Source organism: Cervus elaphus, chromosome 5, assembly GCF_910594005.1.
Source record: "Cervus elaphus chromosome 5, mCerEla1.1, whole genome shotgun sequence".
Taxonomy (NCBI): Eukaryota; Metazoa; Chordata; class Mammalia; order Artiodactyla; family Cervidae; genus Cervus; species Cervus elaphus.
This window is the reverse complement of record NC_057819.1, coordinates 85,838,096-85,856,212: the sequence shown is the minus strand read 5'-3', so window position 1 is coordinate 85,856,212 and position 18,117 is coordinate 85,838,096. Positions and strand designations below refer to the sequence as shown.

At 55.8% G+C, this 18,117-nt stretch overlaps 1 protein-coding gene across 1 annotated transcript; it reads right to left on the bottom strand.

Annotated features, from left to right (window-relative positions):
* Window positions 1–11,997: 11,997 nt before the first annotated feature.
* On the bottom strand, window positions 11,998–17,596 carry MRM1 (mitochondrial rRNA methyltransferase 1). Its single transcript, XM_043902941.1, has 5 exons — window positions 16,931–17,596; window positions 16,636–16,729; window positions 13,834–13,966; window positions 13,615–13,734; window positions 11,998–13,156 (listed from the first exon to the last, which is right to left on the bottom strand). Exons 1-5 carry the CDS (start codon window positions 17,497–17,499, stop codon window positions 12,984–12,986), a joined length of 1,089 nt encoding a protein of 362 aa, XP_043758876.1. The 5' UTR covers window positions 17,500–17,596; the 3' UTR covers window positions 11,998–12,983.
* Between the last annotated feature and the right edge of the window lie 521 nt (window positions 17,597–18,117).

Here is an 18,117-nt window from a genome sequence, read left to right as displayed (position 1 = left end):
GAGCTGCTCCCAGCTCCCCCGGCAGAGGCCGCAGTGAGAACACGCATGCACATCCTTGTGCTTCATGGAGGGCACGCATCTAGGGATCGTCCCTCCCCGAACGTGTGGGAGACCCCACTGGGGCTGCTTGCTGGGGCGTCTCAGCCGTGTCCCAGGGCTTAGAACGCCAGTCCAGCATCCTGGCTGACCTCTGTCCCTGGCAGGTGGTGATTTTGTGTGTTAGTCGCTTGGTCGTGTCCTACTTGTTGCGACCCCATGGACTGTAGCCCACCAGGCTTCTCTGTCCATGGGATTCTCTAGGCAAGAATACTAGAGTGGGTTGCCATTTCCTCATCTAGGGGATCTTCCCAACCCAGGGGTTGAACCCAGGTCTCCCACATTGTGGGCAGATTCTTTAATGTCTGAACCACCAGAGAAGCCCCCTGCAGCCAGGCCATAAGCCACTCCACACCATAAAAGCCAAAGGGCCCATGTGTGACCTTTATCCGCTTTAAGGCAGTCCTTGATTCTGCTAGGAAGGTGGCTCTGCTGGACAGGAACGCTTTCTGTGCCCACCCTCTCTCTGGCGTCCTCACTGACCAACCTTCTCTCCAGACTCAACAGGTGCACATGGGGTCGTTGTTCAGCCGCTAAGTCGTGTCCGGCCCTTTACCACCCGTGGACTGCAGCTCACCAGGCCCCTCTGTCCTTCACTGTCCCCCAGAGTTTGCTCAGGGGAATGCATGTCCATTCCACTCTAAACATACTCACCTGGGGCTCTTAGTTCAGACCAGAGGGAAGGGAGGAATTCACACCCACACTCTCTACATCAGGCTGCAAATCTTTTCCACCAGTTCCCCCAAAACCCAATTTTTTGTTCCAAGATGACAATGGGACAACAGGGATAGACGGGAGAGGACAGGGATGTCTATGCCCCCTCCAGAGCCCTCCCAGTCCATGGCCCCTGGGAACGGATCCATTGGTTCATCCCAAGTAGGGCTTCCCAGGTGGCACTAGTGGTAAAGAACCTGCCTACCAATGCAGGAGATGTAAGAGATGTGGGTTCGATCCCTGGATCAGGAAGATCCCCTGGAGAAGGACATGGCAACCCACTCCAGTATTCTTGCCGGGAGAATCCCATGGACAGAGGAGCCTGGCAGGCTACAGTCCATAGGGTCACACAGAGTCAGACACGACTGAAGTGACTTAGCACACACATGCACACACCCCAAGTCAAGTCTGGCTGGCCCATGGGTAGCAGAACATCCAGAGTTCAACTTCCTGCCAAGCCCCATCCCCCATACTGCAGTCATGCAAGCGTGCACACACACACACACACACAGATGTGCACACAGATACAGTGACAAATGGACTCAGATACACAGAGACACGCCATCAACACCCAGGGACACACACATAGACACATAGTCACACACCGACATGCAAAGACAGACATACACAAACAGAAACACACCCACTCCTCTGCCCAAACTGGGAAGGTGGGGTCAGCCAGATAGGAGAATACTGACTCCCCAGAAACCAAGGGCATATCTAGAATCTTGCTGCACTGAAGGGCCACTAGGCTAGGGGCTCCAGAAGACAGCTCCCCAGCCCTCATTCTCTTCAGAAGCCTCAGAGTATACTCGCTGCAAATTTGGAGGAAAATCCATGACCTTTAATGAGATTTTGAGTTTTTGCCCCAATGAGGGGTGCTGAGCTGGGGGTGATGTGGGAGCTCTCTGGATGCAGCCCGCTAGGAGGTGGGGACAGACACAGCTTACAGGGCAGGGAGGGACTGGGCAACCAGTGGCAGGGAGGCTCCAGGGCCAGCAGCCTCCGGGACAGGCCAAGACAGAGGACCAACAGATAGGAGATCAGGTTGCCACCCAACCCCACCCTGCTGGGCTGAGAGGGCCCCTGAGCCAACTCAGGTGTCTGCCGGGGCCAGGCTGCATTCTGGATCCAGGACTCTGGACTCCCAACCTCAGAAGGAAGGGCGGGGTGGGTGCTGAGGTCCACCCAGATCAGAGGGGCTGCTCATGGCCAAGAAGAGCAGGAAGCGACAGCAGAGGGTGGGGGTTGTACAGCCCACTCAAAGTCATTGGCTTTGGAGGGTGATGAGGGGCAATTACTGAGCAGCTGCCTGGCTCCAAACACCTGTTATCATCATTCTGCAGAAAACCCTGCAAGAGACACAATGGCCCCCTTGCTCAGATGAGGAGAGTGAGGATCAGAGAAGTTGAATAAATTGCTCACAGCCGCCCAGGTGGCAAGTGCCCGAGGCAGCACCTGAACCGAGGTCTGCCAGGCCCTGAAGTCTGTGTTTCCCCCATTCTGCTGGCAGGCAGCACCTCGCAGGCCATGAAGGTGCCACATCTTCACCTGTCTTCTCTTCCAAATACTTGGGCCATCTGGGTCAGAGCTTGGGTTCAGCCTCCAGGGTGACAGGAACTCAGGGAATCTTCTCCACAACTCAACCCCAAATTACCAGACATCCCCAGGCACAAAAGAGAGGACATTTGTCAGCTGAAATCCTGTCTACCCTACCCGACTGGCTAAAGTTTGAGTTCCCTCATTCCCTACTGAATAACAAAAAGGATCAGAAGCCATCAACCCAATCTTAATCTCATGTGCCTGAAGCCCCTGGCAATATCCTGCCTGAGTGGTCATCTGAGTGCTTGCATTCCTCCAGTGACAGGGAGCTCACTACCTACAAAGTACCCCCCACCCCCACCCCATTCACTCTTTGGAATCCTGTTAAGACTGAGCTGCTATCTGACTCCCTGGGCCTTCTACTGGGCCTATCCTGCCCTCTGGGTTATCAGTCAGCCCATGAAAAGCTCTTCTGGAATCGGAATACCACGCTCTGCCCCTGCCAGAAGGCATCTGGCCCTTCTCGCTGTTTCCACAGCACAGAATGCTCAGAGGGCTCACTCCTTCCCTTTCTCCGGCTCTTTGCGTACAGGTCATCTTTTCAAGGGGGCCAGTCTCTGACCACACTATTCAAAGTGGCGCCTCTCCCAGACTGCACGCTCACCCCCCTCTTCCTGCTCCACTTCTTGCGTAACACACCATATAATTTTACTTACTGGGTTTTGCTGACTCCCACACTGCTGTATCCCCCGCTGACCCATACTAGATGCTCAATAAATATTTGTCCAATGACAGCACAAGCTAAACCTCAGCAGTCTGTCCCCAGAGGACCTCTGCCACGCCCTCTACTCCCATCCGAGCGGCAGGGCCATGCAGCTGGACAGACTCCCACTCCCAGGTCCCGGCAGGAGAGGCCAGAGCCCCGGGCCTTGCAGAGCCCAGAGCTCCCCAACTGCCTCCCCATCAGCCTGGGCACCGATCCTGTCCATCAATACTGGCCTCCGGCAGCCGCACTTGGATGCCCACCCCAATCGATAACTGGCGGCTGCCATCGATCAGCCCCACGGGGTGGAGCCAGAGGAGATGCAAAGAGAGGGACATCCCGTGTGTGGAGACGCAGCCCCGGAGAGGGAACAGTGGCAGGGACCCCTGGTGACAGCAGACAGGATGGAGAACATAGGAACACAGAGGCAGAGCGGAGGAGGAGAGGAAGCTGGAGACCCCCCCTGAAGACCTAGCTCATGCCACGGGCATCTGCTTCCAAGCCCCAGCACACCCCCAGGAGAAAGCCAGTCTCAGTTCAGGTCAGTCGCTCAGTCGTGTCCAACTCTTTGCGACCCCATGGACTGCAGCACAACAGGCCTCCCTGTCCATCACCAACTCCTGGAGCTTGCTCAAACTCATGTCCATTGAGTCGGTGATGCCATCCAAACATCTCATCCTCTGTCGTCCCCTTCTCTTCCTGCCTTCAATCTTTCCCAGCATCAGGGTCTTTTCCAATGAGTCAGCTCTTCACATCAGGTGGCCAAAGTATTGGAGTTTCAGCTTCAACATCAGTCCTTCCAATGAATATTCAAAGCCAGTTTGGGCACCATTTCACTTTTCTGATGTGGACCATTTTTAAAATCATTGTTGAATTTGTTACAATATTGCTTCTGTTCTGTGTTGGTTTTTGTGGCCACGAGTCATGTGGATCTTAGCCCCCGTGTCAGGAATCGAACCTGCGCCCCTGCCGTGGACGGCGAGGCCCTAGCCACTGGACCACCAGGGAAGTCCCGCGGGCACCATTTCACAGGGAGAAAACTAAGAGAGGCTCAGAAACTCAGCCCAGGTCCGAGGGCTTTGGATGCCGGAGCAGGGGAAGGATTTAAACCCAAGTCTGGGCGTCTCTAGGAGACAAGCCACCCACTGCAGCCCACCCCCAGCCTAACACCCACAGCTGAGTGGGGAGCGGGTGGAGGTGCCCCTGCACAGGGGTGCCCCACTGTGAGCTTGTCAGGATAGTCGGGGAGAAGTGGAGTGGGGAGACAGGGCGGGGCGCTGCATGGGTGGAGGGGCTTGGTGTTGGGGATGGGGAGGGTGGCCGCGTGACCCTGCGGCTTGGCCTCCCCGGCGGCAGCCTCCGAGGGGATGCTTGGGCTGCAGGTCCTCTCCTGCCCACCCTGGCTCCCCGCCCTCTCCTCCTCCTTCCTTCCTACATCCTTCTGACTGCCCCACCATGACCTTGGGCAAGTTCTTCAACCCCTCCGTGCCCGTTTGCTATCTATAAAACAAATGTAGTAACGGTGGCTGCCCCAAAAGCATCGAAAGGATCCAAGGAGACGAGGCACATAAAACTGCTAGCACACGGCACGTACATAATAAACATTAGTACTATCACCACCGTCATCATCATTATCATTCCCATCATCAACATCATCGCCCTGCTGCCAGCTTCCGGGTCCCACACCCACCATGGTGAGAGTGGGGGGGGGTGTGTGTTGGTCTCAGGGCTCCGATTTAAGCAAGATCCAGCCCCTGGCAGTGCGGGCCCCACAGCTAGTACCCCCATCAAGGGGAGGGGCTTCCATGCCGGGACTGGGCACCGATGGATCTCAGGGAGGCGAAGGGCTGAGGGCTTCTGCAGAGCGTCCCCTCAGCCTTCCATGAGCTCCTTTGTTTCAGAGAATCGAGAGCAGCTGTGGCTGGAGGATTATTTGCATCTTGCCTCTGAAAAGTGGAGGGTCAGGGCCAGCTGGAAACATGCTGAGAGATTTGCTCCCCACAACCCACCCCACCAAAAAGCAGGAGGCAATTAGTCTCCGACCTCAGGACCTATTTGCTTGTTCATTCATGGGTTATAAACTAGCCCCGTCTCCCTGTAAGTGCCTGGCCCTATGTGGGGGGCCTAGGAAGTTATTAATAATTCCTGCTCCAAAGACTCAAGGACGGGGTGGACCTTCCTAGGGGGTGGGGGGTGCTTAGGGTCTGCAGAGGACTCTGGGGGCCGAGAGACTGGGGAAGGGCCTTAAGGGTGCTAGCAAGGAGGCAAGCCCCCCCGCCACCCCGTTACTGCCTCCCTTGTTTGCTGACTTCTCATTTTCTTCTTTCTGAAGCAAACTGTTGAGCCCACTGACATGTTTTTGAGTTGACAGACAAACCATAAAAGGTACCAGTTTCCATAGTCTCTCCGTTCTGACATCCACAAACCTCAGCAAAAAGCAGGGCATCAGAGTGGGGCCAGGAGGCTGAGAGGTGGCAGGAGAAAGCAGAAAGGGTCAAGTTCAACTAGACTGCCTGATTGGGGAAGGGGGGAAAGCGGAGAGGGGCTCGGGCCCAGCCCCTGCTCCAACCGAGCCCCTCCTCCCCCGGGGCCACCGCAGCTGGTGAAGAGCGTCCTCAGAAATGGACCATTGTGACTGAGAGGGCAGTAGGGGGGCGAAGGACAGGCATTTCCATAAGAAGCCTTCTTGGAGTGTAGTGGAGAGGAACCTTGTTTAGAAGCAGCCTTCCCAGAGCCCAAGGAATAAATCTCCTGGTCCCAGTTCAGTGACCAGCCCCACTCCCTCTCCCAGTCTGCGGACGGAGCTGGAACAATTCATCGGGGCAAAGCTCATGCCCTCTCCTGCTTCCTTGAAACTGACAGGTCCTTGGGACTCTGGCCTCCACTCCCCGACCCCCCAGCTGGCTAAATCAAGTCCTGGGGTGTAGAGTGATTGTTCTGAGAGCAGTTGTCACTCCCCGTAAAATCACAATGGCCGCCCATTGCGGAGAGCTGACCGATTCAGCGGGCGGTGGGCTTCCAGGCTGTGGGCTTCGTGTCCCCATTTTACAGAACTGGATAGACGTCCTGGAGGAAAGCGACTTGCCTTTGGTCATAGAGCTAGGAAGTGGTGGGTCAGGATGAGAACCCAGGACCACGCCGTGTTCACACAGTCATGGAGATCCAAAAGGAAGAAAAAGTGGCTGGGCTGGGTGGGACGCTCTGGGGAGGAGAGGCTGGCTGGGGAGCAAGGGGCAGCTTCAGGTGCTAGACCCCCTGACCAGGCCCCCAGGACCCTGGCGGGGGGGGACAGAGACAGCCTCAGGGCCAGTGGCCACCACTCTCCCACATAAAACCCTGTCTGAGCACAGACCTAGCAGCGTGGAGCAGCGAGCTCTGGGCTGGGGAGGAAGCCTTTGGAACTTTCCAGAGCACCTCCCCCAGCAGGATGAGCTGAAGACCACCAGGGAGGTGTTAATGAAACAGAGAAGCTGCGAACAGACCCAGGAGGGATTCCAATCTGACACCTCCACCCCAGCCCCCGCCAGTAATGAGCTGGGACCTGCCCTTCTCCCCAGAGGGGCGTGGGGGGGTGGGGCAGCAGGAGAAGGAGACTCCCCAAACACCCTGGAGCTCAGAGACCTCCTTTCCTATCATCGTCATCACCATTATTGTTACTTCTGCTGCCCTGAAAGTGTTTACATTTATTGAGCACCTAATGTGTCCCTGGAACCGTGCTGAGTCCTTTTTATACATCCCATCATTAATGCCCACAACGACCCCTATGATAGGTACTGTTCCTATCTCCACTTCACAGATGAAGAAACTGAGATTAAATCAGGTTAAGGGATGGGCCTGAGGCTGACCCAGTATTTGGACCCAGGACTGTCTGACTCAGAAGTGTGTGTGTGTGTGTGTGTGTTAATAATCATTTATTTGGCTGAGTGGGGTCTTAGTTGCTGCCTATGGGATCTCTGCAGGTCTGCGGGCAGCGGACAAGTTCTCTAGTTGTGGCACGTGGGCTCCAGAGCACACAGGCTCAGCAGTCGCGGGCAATGCCTTAGCTGCCCAGCGGCATGTGGTGGCTCAGTGATAAAAGAACCCGCCTGCCAATGCAGGAGACTTGGTTCGACCCCTGGGTTGGAAAGATCCCCTGGAGGAGGAAATGGCAACCCACTCCAGTATTCTTCCCTGGGAAATCCCATGGACAGAGGAGCCTAGCGGGCTACAGTCCATGTGGTTGCACAGAGTCGGACATGACTGAGCGACTTAACAACAAAAACAAAACAAAGTGGGATATTAGTTCCCCGACCAGGGATGGAACCCACGCCCCCTGCATTAGAAAGCAGGTCCTTAACCACTGGACCACCAGGCAAGTCCCCTAGAAGTGTGCTCCTGATGCTTTAGCAACTTTGCCTATGAGAGGACCCAGGCAGTCCTCAGCAGGGTTGGAAATGCCCCGTCTGGGGAGAGGCCTCAGGGCGCCAGGGACAGGCCCACTCCTCCAGGAAGGGAGGCGTGTGTGCCCCAGGGCCAGCACTGGGCTGGTGAGTGAAAGCAACACCGCTTGTCCCGGGAGTTCCAGAACTGGGGGGAACGGAGAGCAAGGCCCCAGCCTCACAGCCTCTGGGCTCCCTGCGATCTCACGGGGCCTCTGCTCTACCCGAGTGCAGTGAGGACTGGGCCCAGGGCTCTGGAAGGATCTCCAGCTCTGCTCGCTGCCTGGGGCAGGGGATGGAAGAGGGGTTGCGTGGGGAGGCCTGAAGAGGTGGGCTACATGGGGAGGGTGGGGGGCGATGCTCGGAAGACCCCTGCCTCCTGGCCCCGGAGGGGGGTGCTGAGCGGCTCTGAGAGCAGGGTCCTGTGTTTGTAAACATCATTAATCAGGGATTAGCAGATGGGCATGCTAATTGCACCTGTGGAAGTCAGAGACCTCAAGGTTGATTACATTTACAAACTGTGGGGCTCCCTGGCGCCCACCCTCCCTGTAGTAGGGGGGCTCTAGTTGAGGATCCCAGCCTGGGGGAGGGAACTGGCAATTTACCCTTCTGCAGGAAAAAAAAAAAAAAAAGATGCCAGCCCTGGAGGGGGCAGGGTGCTCTGGCAACCCCAACCTCCTAGGAATGTCATTTCAGCCCCGCCTCTCCCAGCTCCCTCTGTTCTCCCCGGTAAACCATTGTGTGTTGTGGCTAAAAGGGGTCCTAGAGCCTCTGGGGAAACTGAGGCCAGGGTGGTGGGAGGGCAGGGCCACGTCCTGACCTCTAGGTCGGCCCATGTCGGCTGAGAGAACATCTCGAAGTCTGAGGACACAGGGCCGGGGGCTTTACGGGCACGACCCCCCCACCTGGACACTGTTGCTGTGCCTACTCACAGACGAGGAAAGCCAAGGCTTGGCACGACCACCAAGTGTCAGAGGACACTTGAGGACACGACCACCAAGTGTCAGAGCTGGAACTCACAGCGCACACGGCTTACCAGCCAAGGTCTGGCCTCAGCCACCGCCGCGCTCTCCTCTGGCCGCACCCTGACGCTGCTGGCCTTCCTACCCACGGCCACAGCTGCCCCAGCTCCCGGGGTTTAACCACACCAGCTGAGCTGAGCAGCCTCCATGTACCTGGCACCTGAGGTCACGCGCAGAGAAGCAGGCCTCATCCTTGGCCTCGGGTGCGTTTTCTTCATTTGGAGAGTGTCTGGGTTGCATGACACTACCACGTATCTGTATGTCCTGGGCAGGTAATTACAGCCGCAATTCCCTCTGGTTCAAGTGAACCTGTCTTCCCGAGGACAGCCAGCCTGCTGCCTGGGGGGAAGAAGCAGGAAGGAGCCACCTGGGCCTGGCTGTTTCCCCAGGGGAGTGGCCCTGGGGGTGACCCAGACCCCTGGGACTCAGAAAGCTGACGGACAGCAGGCCCAAGGTTAGAGAGGGGTCCGGACACCACAGAGGGGTCAGTGGGCAGAAGAGGGCTCTGGACCCCAAGAACACCCACCCCTACTTCTAGGCTCCATGCTAGCTTTAGTTCTGGAGAGCACAGCTCAATTCTGTACCCCAGTATGGGGGGGAGCACCAGGACACCTCAGCCTGTTTCCACCAGATCGATTAGTCTGGGATCTCCAGAGAAACAGAACCTCTCTCTCTCTCTCTCTCTCTCTATATATATATATATTTGATTTCCCAGGAGTACAGTGGTAAAGAATCTGCCAATGCAGGAGATACAAGATGCAGGTTTGATCTCTGGGTGAGGAAGATCCCTGGAGAAGGAAATGACTACTCACTCCAGTATCCTTGCCTGAAAAATCCCATGGACAGAGGAGCCTGGTGGGCTAGTCCATGAGGTTGCAAAGAGTCAGACATGACCAAGCATGCATGCATGTTCGTGCACACACACACATATATGCATACCCTACACACACACACTATATGTTATAAGGAGTTGGGTCATGTGATTACAGAGGCTGAGAAGCCCCAAGTTCTGCAGGGTAGGGCTGGAAACCCCAGGAGAGCTGATGACGTCGTAACCATCTAAGGGCCAGCAGGCCTGAGACCTAGGAAGAGGCCATGTTTCACTTCCAAAAGGCAGGCAGAATATTCTCACTTGGGGAAGGGTCAGCCTTTCTGTTCTACTGGGGTCCTCAACAGACTGGACAAGGCCCACCACACAGGGGAGTGCCATCTGCTTTACTCAGCCCAGCAATGCTAATCTCACCCAAAAATACCCTCACAGAACCACCCAGGATAATGTCTGACCAAGGATCTGGGCACCCTGTGGCCCACTCGGGTTGACACATTGACCTGAACCCTCACATCCAGGTTTGAATTATGATGTACCAGTCCTGGGCACACAGTCCTGTAGTTTACACAGCACTTTTTAATCTTTACAACTTCCCTGTTGGGGAGAGGGTAGCTGGAGCAGGTGTAGATGGCATTATCCCCATTGTACAGATGAGGAAACCGAGACACCGCCCAGGGAGGAAGCCAGAGTCAGGGCTGGATCCAGCATCTTCTGAAGAACCTTGGGGACAGGTAAAAGCTTGCTTGGCCCAAACTTTCAGATATGCTCTCAAAAGCACGGGTGTGAACGGTATGGAAGCAGTTGGACATATGCCGGAGTTTGACAGCCAGTGATTCTCCAACTGGCAGTATACTGGCCATCAGCTGGACAGTTCTTAAAAAAAAAATGCTGGTGTCTGGCTTCTTCCCAAGAGATGCTGACTCAGTGAGCCTGGTACCTCCGCACACCTGGACTATTCAAGTGACCCTCCCATTCCCTGACCCCAGGATGCTAAGGCATAGCCGCAGTCAAAAACCACACGAGGGGAACCACCCTGGTGGGCAGAGGTTAAGACTCAGTGCTTCCACTGCAGCGGGCACGGGCTTGATCCCTGGTCGGGGAACTAAGATCTCACTTACCCTGTGGTGCAGCTGGAAAAAAATAAGAAAAACAAACACACTGGCCTCTTCGCCGAGAGCGCAGAGGTGATGCGGGAGGCGGTGTCGTATACCTGAGAGGATGGAGGTCACATCTGTGTGGCAGTCAGGGACAGGGCTCGGGGGAAACCCGTGTGGTGGAGATCTATGGAGTGTATGAAGGAGGGGTTCCTCCTCCTTTTTGAGAGGAAAAGCTCTGACTTTAAAGCCATCTTTGTCCCTTTTATTTCTAATTTACTTTTTAATTGGAGGGATTCCCTGGTAGTTCAGACGACAGTCTGCCTGCAATGCAGAGACCCAGGTTAAATCCCTGGGTTGGGAAAATCCCCTGGAGCAGGAAATGGCAACCCACTCCAGTATCCTTGCCTGGAAAACCCCATGGATGGAAGAGCCTGGCGGGCTGCAGTCCGTGGGGTCGCAGAGTCGGACACGACTGAGCAACTTCACTTTCACTTTTTAACTGGAGGAAAACTGCTTCACAATGTCCTGTTGCTTTCTGCCGTACAACAACCCAATTCAGCTGGAATTATACTACTTAAAAAAAAAAAATTTGGCTGCACCAGGTCTTAGCTTCAGCACATGGGCTCTTTAGGCGTGGCACATGGGATCTAGTTCCATGACTAGGGATCAAACCCAGGCCCTCTGCCTTGGGAGCACAGAGTCTTAAGTACTGGACCGCCAGGGAAGTCCCATCTTTGGCCTTTTTAAAATTGAAGTTCAGTGTCTTTCTAAACTGGCATCACCATTAGAATTCAAGATGAGTCCATCCCACAGAGAACAGGGCAGTACTACTTACTAAGCACCTACAACCTGTAAGGCCCCGAGTTCTTCTCCCCCATCTCCCCTCCCCGCCACCCAGGGAGGCAGGATTACCCCTGCCCATTGACGAGCAGGAGGCTGAGGAACTGGCTGAGGTCACAGCATCAGGACCTGCGCCGCGGGTGGCCATCCCCCAGACCCGCGCTCCCAAGCAGTGCAGCTCAAGGGCTGATTCCATCCCCCTGGGGACGTTTTCAGTTGTCACAACTCAGGGGAGAGAGGGTGCTTACCGTCACCTTGTGGGCAGAGGCCAGAGATGCTGCTCAACACCCTACAATGTACAGGACAGGCCTTCACAAGTTACCCAGCCCAGAACATCAGTAGAAACCTAACGGTTCCTGGCCTGGGCTGCAACTGAGACCCATCTGGGGGAGCTTTAAAAATTCAATGTTCGGAATTTCCCTGGTGCCTCAGCGGTAAAGAATCCACCTGCCAATGCAGGGGACGAGGGTTCGATCCCTGATCCGGGAAGATCCCACATGCCGTGGGGCAACTAAGTCCATTCATTGCAACCACTGAGCCTGTGCTCAGAGCTGGCAGCTGCAGCCACTGAGCCCTTGTACAACTACTGAAGCCCGTGCAGCGCAGCTAGAGTCGCCCCTGCTCTCCACAACTAGAGAGCCCGAGCAGCAAAGATCCAGCACGGCCAAAAGAGAAAATAGATAAAGTCCTTTAAAAAAAGTCGGATGTTCATGTCGCACCCTGACCAATTCCATCAGGCTGAGAGGGGTGTCAGCTGTTTTTCAAAGCTTGCCACGTGGTTCCAGTGAGCAGCCAAGACTGCTCTAAGCTACTTATCCTAGTGGCCTCTGCTCCACTCACGGGAGCCTGGGAGAGGAGGACCGAATCTGTCTGGGTTGTACAATAAATGGCAGATCTGCAAGGTCCTCACCACCTCCCAGAATCAAAGGCCAGAACTCTGGTTCGGCAGGTCCTTCCATGGAGGCCGGCTAACTGGTGACTCACCCATGGCGGGTACTGGAGGGCCAGTGAGTTGGCAGGTATTTGCTAATCTTTCCCCTGCCTCTCTGGGGTGGGTCACAGCCAGGAACCGCCCCGGGTGGCTGTGAAAGCTTCCCAAAGAAACTGTGGACCAAAGAGCAAGGCTGCCACCTAGTGGAGGAACCAGAAAGAAGGGGTGCCTGCCGGATATCAAGTGATGTTTTACTGGATCCTCACAACAGCCCTGGGGCAGAGGCGCAGACGGCGGCCACTAGACACAGAAAGATGAAGCCGTGTGCTCACAGGGTTTGAGCCTGGATTTGCACCTATCTGGCTCACAGGAGTGCCCCGGGCTTCCCTCTGCCTTCTCACACCCGTCCAAGAGGAAGAGGACCCTGGATGGGGCTGCCTGATTCCCTTCTGACGTCCAAAACGCCCCCTCACTTCCAGGCGGGACCTGGGAAGAAAGAGACCCTCCGTCCCAGCGCAGCGTAGAAATGAACAGGCTGCCCTCTCCAACCGCAAGTCCAAAAAAAATGGGAAACTGAACTTCCTGTGGTCTCTACCACAAAGCTTCGGGCTCCCGGGGACAGCGGTTTATAAACAGAGGCCTGATGCACACTCATAAGAACACAAGAGATTCCAGCACATTCAAGGGTGTGGGTGCGGAGGCTCCCCGGCAGACACTGTGGACAGTCCCGGTTAGCCCCCGTCTTGTCTCTTCTCTTCTGATCCTGAGGACGGTCCTGGGTGCTGAGCCACACTGGCTGCTTCAGATGCGGCCGAGGGATCTTGGGGGTCTTGGGGAAGTTGCTCTCTCCTCCCTTCCACTGGGAACCCCTTCCTCTGGCTGCAAATGGAGTGAAGAAGGATTCCTGCACAGACAGACAGATGGAAAAGAGGAGGGACCATGGGCCAGGCACTTCCTCACTTCATCCTCAAGAGGCTGTAGGGGACTTCCCTGGTGGTCCAGTGGTTAAGAACCTGCCTGCCAATTCAGGGTACATGGGTTCCATTCCTGGTTCAGGAAGATTCCACATGCTCTGCAGGGCAACGAAGCCCATGCACCACGCACACAAACGAGAAGTCACTGCAATGAGAAGCCTGCAACTAGAGAGTGGCCCCTGCTCACCTTAACTAGAGAAAGCCCTTGGGCAGCAATGATGACCCAGAGCAGTCAAAAGAAATTAATTTTTTAAAAGGTGTAGACATTTTCCTCATTTGGCACATATAAGCAATTCAGACAGAAAAATTGAGAAGGGTATCTAGGGTGAATTGAAGCAGCTGTATGCATGTGATCAGAGGGAGAGAAGGAAGGGGAGAGGAAACTCACCTGCGGCCACGGAGACGTTTAAGGACTCAAGTCCAGGAGGCAGCTGCCGGCCGGGCAGGATGGTGAGGAGAAGCTGGCAGGAGGCCTGCACTTCCCGGGAAAGACCAGAGCCCTCGTTCCCTGCAGAGCAGGGGAGCCGGAGGGTTACAGAGGCCCCAGCTGGGCAGGAAGGCACTCAGGAAGCTTGCATCTCGGCAAAGAGCAGGGACATCTACCTACCCAGCACGAGGAGGGTAGGCCGGTCCCATAAGAACTCCAAGCAGCGAGTGATGGGGATCTTGGAGGACGGGGCGATCTCAGGCCCCGGGCAGCCCACCGTGCCAGCCACGAGCCAGCCCTGCCGGGCTCTGGCCTGAAAGGGGAGGAGAAATCAGTCCTTCAGCGGAGCACTGGCCGGGAGGAGCCCGGCCTTGCCCATCTAGTCATTCCCTCGTTGAGCCGCTGGATTCAGTCAGTAGTTATCAAGCACCTAGAGTGGATAGGCTCTGTGCTCGGCACTGGGGATAAGGCCATGAACCAAACAGGCCCAAACCCCAGCCTCACAGTAGGGTGATCAGGGATGCCTCACTGAAGTGTAGCCTCACTCTGAGAGAGACAAAGCCTTTGAAGGGTTTTGGGCGGAGAAGCTGTGACATGGTCTAACTTACGTCTCTACAGAATCACTCTGTCTATGTTGAGAGCAGAAACAAGCAGACCAGTTAGGTTTCTGCAGTGGTACAGGCAGAGATGCTGGTGGCTTGGACCACAGTGGTAACAGTGGAGATGGTCAGAAACGGTCAGAATGTGGAAATAAGGTCAAGGTAAAAATGAAAGGAGGTGCCTTAACAATATCCGTTTATTTTAAATCCTTTTCTAAATCTCTGGGTCAAACCTGAACTACCTGTACCTTTGTCGTCAGCTGCATGTGCAGGACTGGACAATCACATCCTTGTAAGACAGGTGGGATGTGGGAGAGAGAGCAGGAAGAACCGAGGAGGATGCCAAGGCCTAAACAACTGAAGGCAGGAGGAGCTGCCATCAAGTGAGCTGGCTAAATCTGCAAAAGGAACAGGAACATTTGGAAATCTTGTTTGAAATGCCCATTAGACAGAAAAAAGAGCTGTTGAGTAGGCAACTAGATATGTGAATCTGAGGTTCAGGAGCAAAACCCAGAAGGATATATATTTGGGAGGCATTCGAATCTAAAAGGCAATTTAAAACCATCAGATTGCATGTGACAAACAAGAAATGAGTATGTACCGAAAAGGGACCCAAGGACTGAGGGGCCCTGGGGGATGGGCAGGGAAACTGCTAAACACGGGCCAATACTGCCCCCTTGTGTCCAGCAAGGGAAGCACAGCTGAAGACAAATGCTGATGGACCAGGGGTTTTGCTAAGGTCGCGAAGAGCCGACACTGAAGCGACTTAGCAGCAGCCGCAGCAGCCCCTTCCTTCGTAAACATCAAAGCGGGTTTTTTTGGTGGTGGTGATGATGCTGCTGGTGGTAGTGGTTTGGGGGGTTTCTTTTGTTTGTTTCTTCGTGTGTGGGAGGGACCAGGGGGAAGGGATAGACTAGTCCTTGTCCAAAGAGCCTTTCAAACTGCTTCCCTACAGGATGAAGCAGGAACCACTGGTTTCTCAGGAGTGAACATTTACTGAAGACCTACTTACTAGATGGGCTTCCCTGGCAGTTCATATGGTAAAGAACCTACCTGCAATGCAGGAGACCTGGGCTTGATCCCCTGGGTTGAGAAGATCCCCTGGAGAAGGAAATGGCTACCCACTCCATTATTCTTGCCTGAAGAATTCCATGGACAGAGGAGCCTGGCGGGCTACAGTCCATGGGGTCCCAAAGAGTTGGACATACTGAGCAACCAACATTTTACTTACTAGGCAGTGAACTGAAAGTCACTCAGTCATGTCGACTCTGAGACTCCATGGACCTACAGTCCATGGAATTCTCCAGGCCAGAATACTGGAATGGGTAGCCTATCCCTTCTTCAGCGGATCTTCCCGACCCAGGAATCGAATCAAGGTCTCCTGCATTGCAGGGAGATTCTGTACCAACTGAGCTCTCAGGAAGCCCCTAGCCAGTGAAGCACTGAGTAACCTGCATGAGGAGCAACAGGTGTGCCTCTGAAAGGAGTGCAGTGAAAGTCCGTAACATCAGGTTCTGCTCCAGGTATGCTTTTTAAAACTCCAGATCCTTCTCTTCTCAAAGCGATTTACATGGCTGGATGAATCACAGGCTGGAATCAAGATTGCCAGGAGAAATATCATCAACCTCAGATATGCAGATGATACCACTCTAATGGCAGAAACTAAGAGGAACTAAAGAGCTTCTTGAGGAGGGTGAAAGAGTGAAAAGGCTGGCTTAAACTCAACATTCAAAAAAATGAAGATCATGGCATCTGGGCTCATTACATCATGACAAATAAAAGGGGAAAAAGTGGAAACAATGACAGGTTTTATTTTGGAGGCTCCAAAATCACTGCAAATGCTGACTTTAACTATGAAATTAAAAGATGCTTGCTCCTTGGAAGAAAAGCTATGACCAAACTAGACAGCATATTAAAAAGCAGAGACATCACTTTGCCTACAAAGGTCCATATAGCCAAAGCTACAGTTTTTCCAGTAGTCGTGTATGGATGCGAGAGTTGGACCATAAAGAACGCTGAGCTCCGAAAACTTAATGCCTTCAAATTGTGGGGCTGGAGAAGACTCTTGAGAGTCCCTTGGACTGCAAGGAGATCAAACCAGTCCATCCCAAAGGAAATCAATCCTAAATATTCACTGGAAGGACTAATGCTGAAGCTCCAATGGCCACAATACTTTGGACAGGGAAGCCTGGCGTGCTGCAGTCCGTGAGGTCGCAGAGTGGTCACGACTTAGTGACTAAACAAACAAGGAAGCGATACCAACACGCCCCCCCCCACCCCCTCCCTCTCCTCCCTCAGCTGCTGGCCGGGAGGCCCTTGGAGACTGAGCTTGGCTCATTTCTTCTCCTTTACTGACACACCCCCGCTTCCCCCTCGCCATTACCTGTAAAAAACCGGCCAGGTCATCAGTGGAGAACACGTCCATCACCTCCATAGCCCCGGCGCTGGCCTTGCTGACTACTGGAGTGAGCGGGCAGCTGCAAGGTTTCCCCATGCCACCATATGAAGCCGGGTAAGCTCAGGCCCGGTGCTGTGCCCTCCCCCATACCCCACGGGTTAGGGGGTAAGAATTCTGGCGTCGGGGAGGCCTGGTTGAGGGACCACCCAAGGGTCAAGGTGCTTAGGAACTCGGCTGTGCCTCCAGATGGGGACGCGCGGGGAATAAGGGGCGTCCGTGCCTGTTTCTCCGGCTGGTGATGACCTTATCCACTCCGAGGAAGTGAGCGGAGCGCAGCACGGCCCCAAGGTTCCGGGGATCCTGCAGCCCCTCGAGGACTAGCCACAGCTGCTGGGGGTCGTCTCCTGGTCGGGCCTTCTCGGCCTCGGCCTCGGCCCAGGGCCGGGGCCGCAGGGGGCTCACTTCCATGCAGACGCCCTGGTGAACCTGGTGGCGGCACAGGACGTCCAGCTCCCGCCGCCGGGGCCGCAACACCGGGATGGTCCGCGCCTCGGCCGCGCGCAGCAGCTCAGCCCTCTGCCCCTCCAGCCCGGACCTGCCGGCCTGGATTAGGAGCCGGGCGACGCGGCGGCGGGCGGCCCGCAGCGCCAGGAGGCACGGGGACAGGCCAAACAGGAGCTCCAGGCCCCCGGCCGGCCGCGGCACCGACCCCAGGTCATCCAGGGGCAGGCGGCCGAGCTCCTCCCCGCCTGGCCGCGCCCCGCGCCGCGTCGCTTGGGAGAAAGGACGCGTGAGGAGGTGGCCGCAGCAGCGCCAGGTCGCGGCCCCGGCGGCCGGGGACAGCGCCATGGTCGATGCCCGGGCTGCGTCCCCAGGGGCACTCACTCCCGCCGGCGCCGTCCCCCACGTGAGCCGCTCCGCTTCCGCGTCCGGACGCCCCGCCCCCGCCCGGGAGCTGCAAGGCGCATGTGCGGCGGCCAGGCCGTCTCTACAGCGCCCCCTTCAGGGCAGACGGAGCGACCACCATCCACCGCCGAGGCGCCGGGGCTAGGGGGTGCTCGCCGCTGAACTGACCCGACTGCGGGCCGGGCGGCGTCGTGCACCCTCCAAGGCCTCGGGAGGCTGGAGGACCTTTCACCCCGGCGCCAGCAAAGGACACTTAAAGGCGATGTGTTGGGTCTCCTCTCCAACCTGGCTGGGCGTGGTGACGCCCTCCGCCACCGGGTGCTGGCAGTATTCCTCCGGAGCTGCTTCTGCATCCAACCTCTCCGCTACACCTCCACTGCCTGTCAGACCTTAGCACCGGTCAGCAGAAACCCCACCGATGACTTCCGATCCCATGGCCCTGATTCTCTGAGTGACAGCTCTGGCCTACTGACAAACCAGCTGATGCCCTTGGCCCCACAGGTTAAGGGCCAGACGCCTTGCTCAGGAATCAGACCCCGCCCCCGACCCCGGGATCCAGGC

Coding starts and splice junctions, on each gene's coding strand:
- MRM1 (XM_043902941.1), bottom strand. CDS start 17,499: ATGGCGCTGTCCCCGGCCGCCGGGGCCGCGACCTGGCGCTGCTGCGGC. Junction 16,730..16,930: donor ATCACCAGCCGGAGAAACAG/GCACGGACGCCC, acceptor GAAACCTTGCAG/CTGCCCGCTCACTCCAGTAG. Junction 13,157..13,614: donor AAACGTCTCCGTGGCCGCAG/GTGAGTTTCCTC, acceptor CTGTCTGTGCAG/GAATCCTTCTTCACTCCATT.